Source organism: Pogona vitticeps, chromosome 2 (genome assembly GCF_051106095.1).
Source record: "Pogona vitticeps strain Pit_001003342236 chromosome 2, PviZW2.1, whole genome shotgun sequence".
NCBI classification, from domain to species: Eukaryota; Metazoa; Chordata; class Lepidosauria; order Squamata; family Agamidae; genus Pogona; species Pogona vitticeps.
The window spans coordinates 197107475-197126114 of record NC_135784.1 but is presented as its reverse complement, the minus strand read 5'-3'; the positions used below and the strand labels follow the sequence as shown (position 1 = coordinate 197126114).

At 41.5% G+C, this 18640-nt stretch overlaps 1 protein-coding gene across 2 annotated transcripts in view; it reads right to left on the bottom strand.

Moving 5' to 3' along the window:
• B4GALT1 (beta-1,4-galactosyltransferase 1) overlaps window positions 1-18640 on the bottom strand; it is a 68743-nt gene that overhangs the window by 32697 nt on the left and 17406 nt on the right. For both annotated transcript variants that reach the window (XM_072991884.2, XM_072991885.2), the window contains exon 2: window positions 14325-14560. In XM_072991884.2, coding sequence (XP_072847985.2) covers window positions 14325-14560 — 236 coding nt within the window. The remainder of the gene's footprint in view (window positions 1-14324; window positions 14561-18640) is intronic.

Genomic DNA, 18640 nt, shown 5'->3' with positions numbered 1-18640 from the left:
GGGAATTTCCTATCTCATGTGCTGGGAAAAGAAAGGATGGTTGGCACAAGCTACAAGACCAGGAGACAGAAAAAAATGTTTTTCTAAGTCTCTGTTGTTTATTGTCTAACAATGCCTGATATATTCTGGAATATACTGCTTCCTTCAGACAGATAAGGATTTCAAGCATTCTTCTGGCGCTTAAGCATATTTTTCAAACACTGGAAGAATGGACAGCCTCTTCTGAGAAAATTCTTGTTCTCTCTTTTGGTTTTCCTGTCCCGACATATCTGGGAGCATAATTTTGCTTTGCTTTGGGTACCGGGCACTCTAATCTGGGAGTTAGGGTGTACCATCTGGTCCTCAGCCTCAGGCAGTAAATCACTTAGACCAGCTTTTGCATGGGGTGCTAACAAAATGGCTGAAATGAAGAGGAAAGAGACTGTCTTCCCCAAGTGAGCTTACTTTGCCCTTTCCTCGAGGCCCCGGGCTCTTTGCTTCACTCCCCCATCATCCGATGTCTGAGAAATCTTTCTCCTCCCAGCCCTGAATCAACCAGTCTCAGTGCAATCTTAGACACATTTACTTAGTGACACTGTGCTCAATGGGAACTGCCTCCTTGTACATTTGAAAGAGAATTGCAGTTCAAATTGGGCTCATGGAACTCCAAGGAGGCTACTTTAGAGCAATGATAGTCCAACTCCAGTTTCTTGGTTTTCTGGGAAAGAACTATGGAATAAGCTTTTCTGTACAGACTTAATTTTAGAATGTTGGAAAGGATGAGGCTAATGTCTGCTGGAATCTTAGAAAATAGCAGTCGCAGCTGAGTAATGTCCTGACAGTCAGCAGCAATAATCTCAGTGCCCTCCAGAATTCCTTGGCTCTCCTCCACCAGGAGCAGAAGTACAGTAGTGTTAATTATGTAGATAAGCCTGTTCAAGTGTTCACTTTCACATACAGTATTATTAACAAACTAGGACAGAGCTTATAAGCAACAAGACACAAGCAATTATAACAAGGCACATAGGGGGTGGGCAAATGACAGCACAAACGTATATTTCAAAAACGGATGTGAAGAACCTCACAGGTGCAAGAAGTTAGGTTTTCTAGTTAATTTAGTTTTAAAGTTCGATAGCAACTGCCGTATGCCTGCAGCAAAGATTTCCATACCATCCAGGCTCAGCCACAGTAAACACAGAAAACTGACTCGCAAGCAAATTTGGCAAATTGTTTAAGAACAACTAGAAACAGAGTTGCACGGACGGATATGGTACAGCAACCAAAGTAAGTGATTAACAGAAGGTTAGGAAAGAGATTTAAAGAAAGAAAAGCACACCTTTCCCCCAGACGTTTCTAAGAACATTTTAAAGTTATTGCTTCTCACTCTGGCTTTCTGCTTAGTAAGGAATTCCCTCTCCCTCCCTGGCCTGAAGCATAGCCTAAATTAATATTGCTTTAACTCTGTCTGCTTCATCTACTGGGAACAGAACCGTTGCCTGTTTGTATAACAGACACAACGTCTGCTTTACATTGCAGGAGCAAAAAAAAAAAAAAAAAAAAAAAAAAAAAAAAAAAACGCATCATCAGACAACTGTGGCCCCTAGCTAGATCCGGCAATCCATCTGACATGGGTCAGATAGTTCTGCGTCAGCACCTCCATCTGCCACATATACATATCTAACCTTAACATTTGTGATCAACTCAACAAGATAGAACTATGTAAAGGTGAGAAAACAATCAGTTCGTCAAAAGAGCATTTGCATATGTAAAGCCATGTATTTCAGTTTCACCATCTGCCACTCTTCTGCAGCTGTGCCACATTTCCAAGGCAGTTCTACCAGCCCATAGCTTTCTGGTATCTTACCTTCAAGGAAATCTGTCCTTGCTGACTTGTTGGCCAAGCACTCTTTTGCAGTTCTATGTGAAAGTACTGCAGAAAATTCAGGGGTACCAGGTTGGTTCATATGGAAGTCTGATATACACCAGTCTGCTGTGTGTACCCTAGAACAGTGGTCCCCAGAAGACACCTAGCTCTCCCAGATTTTATGCAGTGTAAGTGACAATCAGTAAGTGTGGGCAAGTTCTCTCAAGAATGATTGTCCTCTCTGGCCAGCTTTCTTACTGAAGGACCTACAAATGGTTGATTTAGCAACATAAAATCCTTAATTCATCACTCAGCTGGCACATAGCATCATAATATTTGGCACTCTATACTAACATAAACACTGCAAATTGCTGCACCCCATGCCATATATTCTTAAGCTCATGCATCTTGGGTTTTACCATCTGAAAAGAAGAAATCTGAAGAGAAAAGACACACATAAAGAAGAAAAAGTGTCCCTGATAGTCACCATCTTAAACTAGACTTAATTTGGACATAAAGAGTAACCTAACACTGAAAATGCTAAACTTATTAATAGTGTGTTATACACATTATAATACATAGGACTTGGGAAAAAATTAGTCACACTTAAACAGTAAGGAGAGAATATAATATAAGCAGAAAATATAATTTTAACAACTCCACTACTCCAGGGATAGGCCACTTGATACCCTTCAGCTGTTTCAGGGGACACCAGGTTTCCTAGCTTTGGCCTATTGCCACTTCCTATCCTTTACATTTCCTTCTCCGCACCAATTCTGTCCAGGGAACATCAACAAACAGATACCTGGGAACTCCAGACAGAGGAAAAGCCATTGGAGGAAGGAATTGTAAGACAGATGTAACAGGAAGAGGGAGATTTAACGACTCATCCTTAGTCTACCACTTTTTCTCTAAAACTGCACACACACACAATCACCGCTGTTTATATGTTTGGCAAAGATCCCAATTCCAGACGTAGATTTATCACAGAATGTTTAGCTTGGCTTTCCAGCAAAGAATATGGCGGCATGTGCCTCCTTGGAAAAAAACAGTGTACTTTAAATCAATGTGCAAAGGACCTAGTCCAAAAAGAACAGACCCTTGCCCGGCCTGGCTAATCAAAGCAGCCAGGCCGATAACAACAGAATGGGCCACTGCAATAATAAATGGGTCTTTCCTTGAGGGCAGGTTTCCCTCTGCCCTCAAGGAGACACTCATTAGGCCCATAAGAAAGAAACCTAATTTGGCGGCGGACGAAATTGGCAACTATAGGCCCATCGCCAATATTTCTTTCATGAGCAAAATAGTCGAGAGCGTGGTGGCTGACCAGCTTCAGGCACATCTGGATGAAACAGATGCCCTGGATCCTTTTCAGTCGGGCTTCAGGCCGTGCCATGGTACAGAGATGGCATTGGTTGCCCTATACGATGACTTGTTGAGGGAGGGCGACAGTGGTAAAATTTCTTTGTTGGTCCTCCTCGACATCTCAGCGGCCTTCGATACCGTCGACCACAGTATCCTCCTGGGGAGGCTCTCTGAGTTGGGTATCGGTGGCTTAGCTCTGGCCTGGTTCCGTTCCTTCTTGGAGGACCGCCCCCAGAGAGTGCAGCTTGGGGAGAATATTTCGGCCCCATGGAGTCTCAGTTGTGGGGTTCCACAGGGGTCGATTATCTCCCCAATGCTGTTTAACATTTATATGAGGCCGCTGGTTGGGGTCATCAGGGGGTGTGGGGCATCGTGTCATCAGTATGCTGATGACACCCGGCTCTACATCTCCTCCTCACCAACTGCAGGAGATGCCGTTCTGTTCCTTCAGTGCTGCCTGGAGACTGCACTGCAATGGATGCAGGAAAATGGGCTGAGGCTGAACCCAGACAAGACGGAGGTTCTGAGGGTGGGTGCCCCCACAGTAGGTGGTTTGGGAAACTCTCTCTTTCGGGGCGGTGACTCTTGTTGCCAAGAGTGGGGTCCGCAGCTTGGGGATCCATCTGGACCTGACGCTCACTATGGAAACTCAGGCGGCGTTGGTGGTCTGCACAGTCTTTTTTCACCTTCGGCGGATAGCCCAGCTGCAACCCTATCTTGATGTTGGGGCGCTCACTACCTTGGTGCATGCACTCGTAATCTCAAGATTAGACCACTGTAATGCGCTCTACATGTCGCTACCTTTGAGGCTGATGCAGAAGCTCCAAGTGGTGCAGAATGAGGCGGCCAGACTTCATAGTGAAGTGAGAAAATACCATCATATCTCTCCCACTCTGGCCGCACTGCATTGGCTGCCCATTCGGTTCCGCGTTGACTTCAAAGTGTTGATGCTTATGTATAAAGCCCTAAATGGTTTAGGGCCCCGATATTTGACGGAACGCCTACTCCCACCAAGATCTACCCGTATCACTCGATCAAGTCAGGAGGCGAGGCTGAGAAGCCTGACGCCGAGGGAGGCCCGAAAGGAAAAAACAAGAAATCAGGCCTTCTTGGCGGTGGCTCCTCGCCTCTGGAACAACCTGCCTCCAAAGATTCGTGCGGACCTGTCGCTGGGTATTTTTAAGACCCATCTAAAAACTTGGATGTTTAAGCAATCTTCCCTCCAGATAATACTTAACTTTTCTTTCTTTATCCTTTGTTATCTCACCATCTTGAAGAATCTGCTTATTGTTTATTGCTTATTGTTCATTGTTTATTGTTTACTGTTTACTGCTGGATATTTTTATTTTGCTATATGTATATGTTTTTGTATTTTTGGCTTGGACCCAAATCTCACTTTGAAAGCTGGATCCTGGAGCTTTGATTTTTGAGAGAAGTGAGCTAGTGGTAGACTGAAAAGGGGAGGGTATTTAAAAAAACCCCATCTGCTATATGAGGCCGCTGGGTGGGGTCATCAGGGGATGTGGAGCATCGTGTCATCAATATGCCGATGACACCCAGCTCTATATTTCCTTTTCACCAACTGCAGGTGATGCCGTCCTGTCCCTCCAGCACTGCCTGGGGGCCGTAGAGCAGTGGATGCAGGAGAACAGGCTGAGGTTGAACCCGGACAAGACGGAAGTTCTGAGGGTGGGTGGCCCTGTGGATGGTGGCTTGGGAAACTCCCTCATGTTTGGGGGGGTGGCCCTGGCCGCGAAGAGTGGGGTCCGCAGCCTGGGGGTACACCTGGACCCAATGCTCACCATGGAAACGCAGGTGGCATCGGTAGTCCGCACCGCCTTTTTCCACCTTTGACGGATTGCCCGGCTGTGACCTTATCTAGACACGGAGGCACTCACTACCTTAGTACTTGCGCTCGTAATTTCTAGATTAGACTACTGTAACGCGCTCTACGTGGGGCTTCCTTTGAAGCTGATGCGGAAACTTCAAGTGGTGCAGAGTGCGGCGGCCAGACTCCTTACTGGAGTGAGAAAATACCAGCATATCTCTCCTACTCTGGCCGCACTGCATTGGCTGCCCATCCGGTTCTGCATCGACTTCAAAGTGTTGATGCTTACATATAAAGCCCTAAACGGTTTAGGACCTCGATACTTGGCGGAACGTCTTCTCCCACCAAGAACTACCCGTGTCACTCGCGCGATCCAGGAAATGAGGCTGAGGAGCCTAACGCCGAGGGAGGCCCGGAAGGAGAAGACAAGAAATCGGGCCTTCTCGGCGGTGGCTCCTCGCCTCTGGAACAACCTACCTCCTGAGATTCGCGCGGCTCCCTCGCTGGGCATTTTCAGGAACCAATTAAAAACATGGATGTTTAGGCAGGCCTTCCCATCAGATAATTCCTGACACCCCCTTTTCCCTTTTCTTTTACCTCTCCTTTAGTTATTTTGTTTAATATTCCCGTTATGAAAAATTGTTTTTATATGTATATTCATTGTATGATTTTTTTAATGTTGTTAGCCACCTAGAGTGGTCCTGATACGACCAGATAGGCGGGATATAAATAAAATAAAATAAAAATAAATAAATAAATAAGAATTCAAGAAACTGGGAATACTAGCAACAGAGATAAAACCATTTTAGGAGTTCCACTGACACAAGGAAAGAACTTGTCCCAGCATTCTGGAAAAGTGTAGCATAGAACAATATAAATGTAGTGCTGGAAAGCACCCCAGGAGCTACTGAATTCACTCCCTGCCAAAGCAAGTACAGTAATCCACAGATAAAATGTCCTACTCACTGTCTGGGGACCTGGCAGAAAACAAGCTTGCTCCATTTCCCTCATGGTAAAGGTAAAGGTTCCCCTTGACATTTTTAGTCCAGTTGTGTCCGACTCTAGGGGGCGGTGCTCATCCCGTTTTTCAAGTCGTAGAGCCAGCGCTTGTCCGAAGACAGTTTCCATTCTCACGTGGCCAGCGTGACTAGGGAACACCATTTTACCTTCCCACCGTGGTGGTACCTATTTATCTACTCGCATTTGCATGCTTTCGAACTGCTAGGTTGGTGAGGAGCTGGGACAAAGCGACGGGAGCTCACTCTGTCGCGTGGATTCGATCTTACAACTGCTGGTCTTCTGACCCTGCAGCATAAGCTTCTGCGGTTGAGCCCGCAGTGCCACCATGTCCCCCATTTTCCTCAAATATTTGAAAATGGTTAACATATCCCTTTTAGACTTTTCTTCTCTGGGTTAAACATATCCAGCTCTCTCATTCAATCTTCATAAGGCTTGGGTTCCATACATTTTCTAATTTTGGCTGCCCTCCTCCAGACATATTCTAACTTATTGGTCCCTTTCTTAAACTCTGCATTCCAGATGTGGTCTGATAAAAGCAAATTAGCATGGTACTATCACTTCCCTTGATTTAGACACTACACTTCTGCTGATGCAACCTAGAATTATTGCATTCACTTTTTTTGCTGCTAGGTCCCACTTTTGTTGCATGTTTAGTTTGTATTTTACTATGACAACTAGATCTTTTTCATATGGAATACTGCCAAACCATCAGTGCCCTGTCTTAAATTTGTGCATCTTACTTTTCCTGCCTAAATGTAGAACTGTGCATTTATATAGTGCAGTTACTTCTATTAAGTAGCTTCTATACTATACACAGCCTACTAACCTCACTTGTGGGTGGCTGGGTAAATGGAGACATGCACTACCAATAAAGGAGCGGAACAAGAAGTCAGGTAAAAAATAATTTTCTCCCCCCCCCCCGCCAGCAGTCTTATAATAATACCAACTAATATTAAGAAGAGGAAGTTGGGAGGAAAACTCTTACAAATTCTTTCTGTCAACATAAGATTTGAAAACATGCTTGATTATGTAATATCAAGATCCCTGCTTCCCCCCTACCTCTATATTAAAGTTCTGCCAGAGTCTCTTGTTCCAGCCAGACCAGGCGGCTCAGGGGCCTAATGCCAAGAGAGGTCCAGAAGGAAAGAACAAGGAAATGGGCCTTCTCGGCAGTGGCCCCTCACCTTTGGAACAACTTGCCTGTAGAGATCCGCCTGGTTCTTTCTCTGGGTGTTTTCAGGAACAAACTTAAAACCTGGCTATATGGGCAGGCTTTCCTTCCTGCCATATCTTAATTTCTTATATTTTTCCCATCTTGGATTTATAATGTATGCTTATTGGTTTTATTGTTTTAAAATTTGTAAACTGCCCAGAGTAGACCTTTGGTCTAGATGGGCAGGATAGAAATCTAATAAATAAATAAATATCAAAGTATGCACAATATTTTCTAACCTCCATTTTTCTATAATACCAGACAAAGGATTTGTATTTATATAAATAAAATTACTACTATCTTCCCCAATTTGCAAGCTGAGGGTGCCGTTTATAGGGATATTTCCAATTTTATAATGAATTAGAATCAAACAAAAGGTACTTTAAATTGTAGCAGTTTCCAACTGGATTTCAAGTGCTGGCTATACTTGTAATTTGATTTGAATAAATACTAAAAAGATTTACTTTAAGTTCATGATAGTAATTTGTACATTAGCTTCTAATTAAACTACGTATAACAAGATGGATTCTGTGTTCCTTTCCTTTGGACAAAGGAAATCAAAGTATTTCATATTCCTGTTTAAAGTAGCACATTTAAGTCTCGTTTTGATTATACTGGCTAAAATTCTGTTGCCTGGTGTAGTAATTTGCACTAAAGTAGCCCTATTTAAATCAACTGACCTCCCAGGAGTTGATTCACCAGATTCCTGCTGATTCAGCCTACTCTTGTGCAACTTTCTACTGGATTTCAGCCATTTGAATCCTCTGCCTTTTCATCGTTATTTCAATTTCTCCCAAAATTCATTTTTTATAGAAAACAAAACCCAAGTACTCCAACGTTTTTCCAGCCCCTCCCCATCCTATGGACTATAAATATTTTAGAAAATCCATCTTTCTTCCCTGCCTCGCACAAGTGATGTTCCAGAACTAGTTCTTCAGAATTGCTGCCTGCTTCAATTCTATATTTTTGATATTTTCTTCTGCACAAAATAGCAAGATTTTTCAAAAAATACACTGACATAATATATGGACATCCAAAACACCTTCCCCATAGAAATTCTCAAGGAAAAGGCTTTGAACTAATTACTAGTTAGTTCAGAAAACCAGCTGGACCTCTGCCTTAAGTAGCAGCTGTAGGTTCCAGTCAAGTCTAAGGAGGAAAAAAAACCCTGCTTCTTTTGAGTCAGCCAGTCCCACACAGAGCTCTCTTTTCCAGATTTACATGTCAAACAGCTGGGGCTCATTAAATATTTGGCATAAATATTACCTATAAAGAGGGCAAGATGGGTGCTGCAAGCTAATTGGGTTCCAACTAGTCTTGGAGGTTGTTACTTCCTCTAGCTTGACACAGCTCATAAGAAAGAGGCCTTCCTCTCCTGCCTTGTTTTGCAGAAAAGAGTTCATGTCCTTGCTTATGATACCTTCCAAATATGTTCTGACTGGGAAATTATAACAACTGATGCTTCTTAAATTTACGAGAACATTAAGAACAGCATGGTTTCCATAGAAGATAGTTTAGTGGGCTTCTCTCCGAGTTCCAGGGGTTTCTGGGATTCTCGGACGTTTTGTCAAAAAGACGATGCAACTGGAAGACCCAAAGTTCTGGATGTGCCTTTCTGAAACAGTTTGTGCACCAGTACTGAAACACTTGCAACACACAGCTGGAAAAGAATGTCAATTCTGCTCAAGAAAACACTCAGTTATCGCAGATTTGGGATGAGAATCAACCCGGTTATTCTGTTTGCTATGTGGCAGCCTCCAACGTCTTCTAGAAGGGTTTGCAAGGAAGAGGAAATTTCCAGCACACATACCAGGTACCTCAGCAGATGAGTCATGGAAAAAGATTCCCACGACAAAGGAGATGCTTTGGAAACCATTGAGATTATCAGATTGAACCAGAATGGGGAAAAAAATACTGTACTGTACAGAGGAAGCCCCCAATATATCAGATAACCAATGACCACAACTAGAAATACAGTGGTAAGAAGCAGAGAGTGCACATAAGCCCTGAAGAGATGGCAAGCAAGCAAGCAAGCTACCAAGCATATAGTTGACTTAAAAAGAGTGAGCCAAGCTGTACACTACAGCAGAAGAGTAACTTGCATCCAGTTTCCTTCTGTTGGTGCAGCAGCCCTACCCCTGCCTTTTAAAATGGCCTCACTTTTTTCTTCCCCATTTAAGTACAATGTGCAGCCCAATACAGTGGTGCCCTGCTTGACGATTACCCCGCTTGACGATGAATCCACTTTACAATGAGTTTTATCGCAAACAATGATTCCTATGGGGTTTTCCGCTTTACGACGATCGGTTCCCTGCTTGGGAACTGATTCTTCACTTAACAATGGTTTTAAAACAGCTGATCGGCGGGGCACAAAATGGCTCCCCACCGTGCAAAATGGCTCCCCGCTGTGTTTAGGACTGATTGCTCGCTTTACAGGCACCGGAAAATGGCCGCCTTATGGAGGATCTTCGCTGGACAATGAGGTATTTCCCCCATTAGAACATATTAACCAGTTTTTAATGCATTCTAATGGGTTTTTTACTTTCGCTTGACGACGATTTCGCTGTACAGCAATTTTGCTGGAACACATCGTTGTCAAGCGGGGCACCACTGTACATGATTGTAAGCTACCTTGAGTCCTTCTTAAGGAGAAAGGTGGGGGAAGAAATATTTGAAATAAATAATTAAAAAAAAACATTCCAAAAGTCAGGGGTGACCATGGTCGATTTATGTGTGGATTTGCATTGCCCTGAAAATTAAGAGATTGGGACTTTACCATTGAAGCAGGAGACTGGTCAGCATTCCTTCCTTCCTTCCTTCCCTTTTTCCACCTATGAGACGCAGAGTATAGAGGGACACCAGCGGAGTAAGAACCACTCACATTGAAACTCTCTTCGCTTCAGTAAGTGCTTTGCTACAGGACAGGTTTAGCAAGAAAAAGGAAAGAGCTCCCCTCTAGAAAGAAGAAGGGGGGGAAAGAAGAGGAAGAATTGATGCAAAGGATGGACAGACAAGGGTGGGGGAGGGAGAGAGAAAAGCAATTGTCAAGAAAGCAAAGAAACAAGATTTTCTTAGCAGGCTTCAGAAACTTCTCACACCTCTCCACCCAAGAAAAACACCACCTGGATCATTTAAGAGTCATTGTCTGTGTTGCCTGTTGCACATTTAGCAGGCCAGAACTATAACACAAAGTATCCTGCAGTAAATGAAGCAAAATAAGCGGAATGCTTTATGTACAAAATCGGGCCATGACAATGGATAAAGCTATAAGACTGCAATGGAAGAAGCAACAGCGTACTTACATTCCATATGCATCCAGCTGGTAAGTTTGCTATTATCCATAATTTTTTTTTATCCTACAAAAGTATTTTGTACACAATCCAGCTAGAGTGTCTGAACCCAGAACAACAAAGCCGGGAGACTCTCTTCCAAAAAGAAAGCATTAGGGTGCCATTATTTGTACGAAGATATGCATTGGAACAATCCCAGAGAAAAAGCATCAGAAGCTTCTTTCTCAATCACAGAGGAATAGAATTAACTAGCCAGACTTCCCAACCCAAACTGTTAAAGGAAACACTAAGATATTTAAAGGATATAATTGGGATGTTTAATTCAATAGACTCTATTATTAAAGATTTGACATATTGTTACAACAAAGAAGGAACCATCAGCAAAATCTGCTCAGACGTGATGCGTTCAATGACTTCTCATGATGGCCAGGATCAAGACAGCGTACAGAATGCAAATATTTATAACCCAATGGCCAAAATCCTATTGGATATTTATACACAAGCAAGATTCGCACCATAAGACGCACTTTTTTGCCACAAAACAGGGGGTGGAGAGTCTGTGCGTCTTATGGAGCGAAGAAAACAGATTATATTTTCCTGTTTTCTTCTCCTAAAAAATTGGTGCGTCTTATGGAAAGGTGCGTCTTATGGAGCGAAAAATACGGTAATTGCCAGAATTTCAGCAACTAACTGTGGCTAATTGACAAAGTGGCAGGTACAGCATGTGTCAGGTGCACTGTCGAGCACACATCCAACAGTGCCAGCCACTTCGTGCACACCATCAACGATTCTTTGGATGCCATGTAAATATCCGATAGAATTCCGGCCAATACTTTCCAAACTGTATGGCTCGGTACTGGCCTCGAAAAACTCAGTTATCAAATCAGATATATCCTCCAGTCAATGTCTGCAAAAACAGAAAACCATGTAGCAGTGAGTCTGCACACTGGACAATGCATGGAACAATCACATCATCTAAAGGAAAGGCAGAAGTGTCCACGGTGAGTTCCCTTGCACAGCTGATGCTGGAGGCAAAAGACTCACAACAACCCCAGAAACATCACCATTGCCAAGAGAACACATCTCATCTGGGAGTCCAGGCTAATTAACAAAAGAGAGCATGAGACGCCAGGAAACAATAATAATTAGGGCTATTCTACACTTGCAGAGAGGATTTCTGCCAGGATGGATAAAAATCAATGATTTTTAAAAATCACATTGATTTAAATAATGATTTATATTAAAAATCATTTTAATCCAAAATCTGATTGTTTACATTTAATTTGTGATTTAAATCAACTTCATTTAAATCAAATCCAGCTTGATTCCTGCCCACTGTTTTGGGACCTGACTGAGAATTAGCACAATCCTTCTCAAAGTAAGAACAATGTGTGCCTTTTAATTTTGATTGTGGGGAGGGGGAGATAAAATTATAATTTGCCTGTGCTCAGTAGCATAATTTCAGAAATTCTTGACTGAAATCCCATCCTAAGCAAAACTGCCTAATCAGCCAAGATATAACACATATGTATGGAACTCAAAACTAGTAGTTCCTCCCCTGAGAAGGCATGTTATGCTCAAGGCAGGTGGGTTATGCAGACAGATCTCGCCTACAAAATTAGCACATGAGAACGACATCCTCATCCAGGGCTTGCAGTACAGAGTAATCCTACTTCCTAGTACTTAGCACTTCCACTAGGGTAAGGTACATTGCCTTGAAAAGCTTCCAAAAAATAAAATGTAGACAGATAACTATGTACACTATGGTTCTTCATGCAATCATTTTTGCATAAACTAGGAAGAATGAAACTTTTCAAGAAGGAATGTGAATGCATTTACCCTCTACCACAGATGTTGGCAAAGCATGGCCCTCCAGATGTTGTTGGCCTGTGACTTCCATCAGCCCTCGTGAGCAATGATGAGGAGTGCCGTCCAACAACATCTGGAGATAGACACATTCCCCACCCCCGGCTGCACCAGAAAGATGGCCAAAATCAATTTTAAAGTTTAATGCACTGATTACAAATTGAAACAGAATGCTAGGCAGCAGCATTCAGTCAGTGCAAAACAACTAACTATAGTTCATTATAAGACAAGTATCAAGTGTCATAGGACTGAAGCTAGCAACTTTACCCATCCAGCACTAGTTCCTGCAGAGTTAGGACTCAGGAGTCATGATAGGGCGGGCAGGTCCAGCTGAAACACTTGTGCAACCACCCCAAATTCTTTGGGACTAAGCTGGCTGGTGACCCCTGAGGACTGGTCTCCTGTCCCCAGTCTGATATAAAGGTCCAAGACATTATATTTGATCATTTTTCAGTCTGAGCAACCTGTGGTTTTGAGAGACCATGAGCTCCTCCGTTTGTGCCACCAGTTCACTGGCCATTAATCTGCCCTTCTACCCATCCACCTAGACCACCTGGCTGGACTTCCACCTAAACCCTTGGCAAGAGGTTGTTTTCCTAAAGAAGTATAAATTATGCCAGAAAAATCAGAACTTGCAAAAGCTAGTTTTTGGACTACAGATCCCACAACCTTCAGTCAAAAAAATATTTAACTTTTCCAAATTTCAATTAAAAGAAAGGAGAGAAGGGAGGAAAATCATCTGATTAAAAAGCTACTGCCTTAAACATCTCTGGAGGTCTAGCAATTGGAAAAATAAAAATAAAGGTTCAAAGAAATGTGATCTGGGGATTGATGCTGTGACAAAGAGTACATGTAAAGGTATTACAGGAAGCATGGGCACCTAGCTAGTCAATAGTGTTATTTGCCAGGACTTGATCACATTATAATCTCACTACAGGAATAAAACCTCCCCTAAATAAATGGTTTACAGTCATTCAATTCTGCACTACCAAACAGGGTTTGATAGGATGACAGCCACATTCCACAAGAAACAATGCTGTCATTTTCCTTCCAAATGCATTTGTGCATATAGGAACACATAGGATAGAATCTTATCACCATTATATTCTGATATAAGTGAAATTGCATGAAAGGTGACGAGCTACAGCTAATTATAATTAGCTGCCAATTGTAATTTAATTTACTCCTAATGAGGTTTTGGCTACTGCCTTTCATCTTGTGACTTACACATACTGTACATTGATAAGAAATACGGGTGTCCTATGCATTTTTATAAATGTTAGAACAGAAATGTTATAAACGGAAGGAGTACCTCTGCTCATATATTCTGCTTGGGTGCCACTGTTATTGCAGGTTCAGAAAGCACTAACCAAATTGACCAGGGAGGGAACCTAACATTTAGAAGAAATCCTAAAATCCTCTCAAGTTAGGACAATGGCCACCTGGCCCAGCCAGCTCGTTTTTGACTTCTAGAATGCTAGAAGTCAATGCTGGAATGGCATTTGGATTGCTCAGCAGAGCAGGAAGAAATATTTTACCTGATTTGGGGCTTTTTAATGGATAGGCTGGTTGTTTGATACTGTGATTTTATATTGTCAAATTTTTAAAAGCTCACTAGCCTCTGTCATGAGACCTTAAGGTCACAAATGCAGGATATATGTTTCTGAAACTAACTTTAAATAAAATCAGGGGAATGTTATTTCTTTTGTGAAACTATATGCAGAGCAAAGATTTTTTGCAGTGATTTACAGAAGCCTCTCACTTCATCATTTTTGAGGAAACTACTTAGTCCAACTTAGTTGACGTCAGACATACTGTATGTCTGAAAGAAAATAACAGTATGGGCATACAGTCCTTTTATACCTGCAACAGGCAATTTAGAACTGCAAGATCTCTTACCTGATTAATTACATATATACCATAATCAAGTTGTTGTCTTTGAAGGATTGGATGGAGATAATACAGCCAGTATTTCAAATGTTCATCTCGATTTCTGAATGGGATGATAATTGCTACTTTCTGAAGTGCTTTGCAGTCTTTTGGGGTGTAGTGACCCCCATCTCTGACTTCGGGGTTCTCCTCTTCCACAGTCTTCAAATTCACCGTGTGTGAAAACTCCACATGAAGTGGGCCAACTGAAAAGGGGAAAAAACACACCACCAGTTAGTACATTAGTACAGACAACTGAATGAGATTGTTGGTTGTTGAGAGAAGCGTTAGGTTGCTGAAGAATTTTCTAACAACAGAGCCCACAATGTAATTCTGGTTATATTTATGAGGGCCATGTCATGATTTAGATGATTTAGAGAAGGCTTCATGATCCCGTGATGTGTGGATACAGCAGATTTTACTGTAGACATTACCACATGACTGAAGCTAAGTTCTTTCTCCAGAACAAAGCCTTCTTCAAAAAAAGTTCTCCTCCTTTTTTAAGAAGGAGGAGTTTGAAGGGCTGGTGGTAAGATAATAAATGTCTTATAATCCTCACTGGATCTTCCAATATACGTGTTTGAGCATGTCAGAGCATTGGGTAGGCGTTTAGGAGATAGACCTTTCCCTTAATTATGGTTCGGATCACACAGATGCACCAGCCCTTCGAACTCAATAAGCCTAAATCTGTCTTCTACTTGCAGATTTTTATAAAAAGCTATAGATCATTTTAAAAGTAATCGTTGTGCCACAACATGTGATTCCTGCATGTGTAACACATACTCTGGACAAGAGGCCGCTTTTAGCAACCAATATGGAGAAGGGGAATAGATGTCTTTTGTATTTCTCTCTGATTAACCTGTACGCAGAATGTACCACAAAGAAAGCTGGATGAAATTCAAATGAAGGAGACGTGAATATTTGGGAGAAGAAACATCAATAAATTAAGGTGTGAAGATGATGTCATTTTACTGACAAGAAGGGGCAATGACTTGAAATGACTACTGACAAAGATTAAAGTACAAAAGCAGGATTACAGCAGAAGACGAAGGCAAAAATAAGAAATAAGAGAAAGAATTAAGTAACTTCCATTTTGATAGTGAAGGAAATTAAAGTTGTGGAAAGTTTTTTTATACTTTGAGCGAACCATCAATCAAAATGGAGACTGCTGCAAAGAAATCAGAAGATGACTTGAAAGGGCAGCTACGAAGGTACTATAAAAAGACCAAGGAGCACAAAAAGGTGTAACTTGAGACTGAGGCCAACCAAGAACATGCAATCTGGAGTGTTTGCAGTTACTATGCATGGATGCAAAGAGAGGTGGCAGGAAGAAAACTGGTTCATTTGCAGAGTGGTGTTGGATATTACACCAGAAAATCAAGAGAGTTCTAGATCAAATCAAAGTTTTACTCCCATTAGAAACAAAGATTACTGAACTGAGGCTATCATACTGTGGATACATTGTGAGAAGACAACATTCAACAGAAAAGACAACACATCTGGAAACGTTGAAGGCAGTAGGAAAAGAAGGCTTAACACGAGGTGGAGTGAGTCAGTAGGAAAAAACAGGGTCTTTAGTTTGCGAGATATGAGCAGGGCTGTTAATGATAGGAATATTAAGTGGTCATTAATTCATAGGCACCATTAATCTGGAACTGGTGCAACAGCTCTTGACAGCAACAACATTTATCGTCTGTATAGCCACTCTTGGAGAATATGCTCCCTGCAATCAACAAGTCAGAGAAAGTTTCTATAAATCAGACACTGAGGTGATTTCCTCCCTCTCCACCTTAAAGAAGCTGATGTGCCATAAATGACTGACATAGCGAAGTATGGACTGAACAATATCTGTGACTATGTTTATAGTAGTCTTAATGCCCTGAGTTATATCTGGTTCAGTGCACTCTGTATGTATGTGTGTACGTGCACATGTCTTATGTTTCATCATAGATGAAAAAGCAGAGGGATGCAAATGGGTAAAATCCAGTAGTAAATCAGAACTAGAATAGGTATACTAAATTGAATTACTGGGAATCCAGTAAATCAATCCCTCTGTCAGTTCCACAGATTCATTCGGACTATTTTAGTTGTGACTAAATATATAAATAAAAATCAACTGGGCGTGAAAACTTTGCTTTGTCACACAAATCTCAGTACAGGAAGCAACATGCAGCCTATTAAGGCACACACTGAAAATGTATTACAGTCATTCTTTAACCATCTTTATAACTGCCACTTCTAGTTATTCATCACAGTTTTCCCTTATCTATCTTTCTTTTTAATTGTAGGTACTAACCACATGCAAAACAAAACCTCTTTGGGGTTTAGTTTGGCCACTGAAACTCTGCTTCTCCTAAAACTTCTGTATTTCAGTTCTAAAGTAAAGGGAATCACCTAGCCTGCAGCTGGCAACACATGTGGCCAGTTTCAGCACTCTCCATCTCTCTCTCTCTATCTCAGCTCAGTCTGCTTAGAGCAGACTTACATCAAGAGGCACCAGCAAGTCTGAGAACAGGCATATTTAACCTTCATAAGCAAAATTAGGCATGACATTTTCAATGTGGATGTTTAAAATACGAATCTTCCCTGTTGGGTAAAAATAGAGCAGAGGGGAAGAGACCTGGCTGTAGTAATTCATGTTTTGGTGACCTGGGCTGGACGTACTGCATTGCACTCTACATAGGGCGACCTCCGTATCAACTCATACCTTTGCCATATCTAGTTTAAACCTTAACAGAGCAGCTCACAGATTCGAATTGAGCTAAAGCAGGAATTCCCAAAATGTGTACTATAAGAAAGAAATTACCTAATTAAGAGGTCTCCAGGAACTCAAAGGATTCACATAAAGAGATGGCTGCCCTCATCTTGGCATAATTATTTGCTTTGGAAATGCTATATCTCATTCTAAAGAAAATTTGCAGGATACAGGCATGAAGTGCATTTCTGATTTAATCTGAAAATGATGTGCCTTTGCTATCAGAAATTTGGGAAACAACGGACAAAATTAAGGGCTCTTCTACACTGATTTACTGATTTCCTTGCATGAGAAGTAATCATTAATGGAAAATACATGACGTATAAGCACTGCCAAATTATTAGAACAGGGATTTTCAAAATAAGTCAATTTAATATTAATGCTGTATAATCTTTAAAACACACATACGAAAAATACAATAGCCATAACACTAAATCAGACTTCTTCAAACATCTCAAAATAGGAACTTCAGATTCTTCAAAAGACAGAGGGCACATAGTTCCATTCTTAAATTAAAAGGGCATGTTTTTGATGTGGATTGAATCTGTTCATGCAGGGAGTTGTTTCACAAAAATGATTAAATATCTAACACCTTGCAAAGAGAAAATTTATTTAGATGTAATCTTGGAAGGACAAACCACTAACAAATTCACAGTCAGTTTACAAAGTAAATGTTCCAAAACTGAGTTGGACAGATCAAAGGGAAATACATACATTTTGAATTCAGTAACACAGTTTAAGGTGAACATAGTCAGTTTGTTTTACATTGTCTTATCATAGCAAATCTAAGGCATAACTATTCAGATATCATTTAAAATTACTTTCCTCTGTGCAATGCTAACAAGAATGTGCAGTACTAACAAGAATGAGCTTGAATGTTTATGAATGTTTCTCTACCAGCATCACTTTCCACTTCTGCTGCTGCTAAATAGCTGCTCTTCAAGACATTCTCTATCCTCATCACCTGGATCTATCAATTCTCTCCTGCCTATTCAACCAAAAATTCCTGAACAAAACAGATGCATCTTATTCTGGTGTCTCAGCTGTGAACATTTTGCGTTGTGAGACCCTGCCATGAGTCTAGATTCATAATGGTGTCTAGCCTCCTGATGGTTTTGCTCTCATTTCTATAGTCCAAAGAAGTGAAATTTTCAATTAAGCCATTCTCTCCTAGATTTCTCACACTACCTGCTTTAGAGGAAACTAAAGTGCTGCTATTCCTTGCTTCCAGTCCATGGAGTGAATGTTGGCTTATACACCTTGGCATTGCCAGGTAAAGGACTGAAGATGCTAAGTTTGGAAAGGGGTTCTGCCCAAATATTTTTAATCAGAATCTCAAACCCTGTTGCACTGATTAATTGTTGTTTCTCTTAGGGGGAAGTACTGTTACATTATCCAAATACAATTTACATCCAGAGTAAGCAGCTCTAGAGAAACTGAACTCCCAAGGGCAGTGATGTAATGTCACATTCAATGGTAATGTCAGTTGTGTGCTTTTCTGTGATTTTTATGGCGCTCCTTGCAAAGTGAA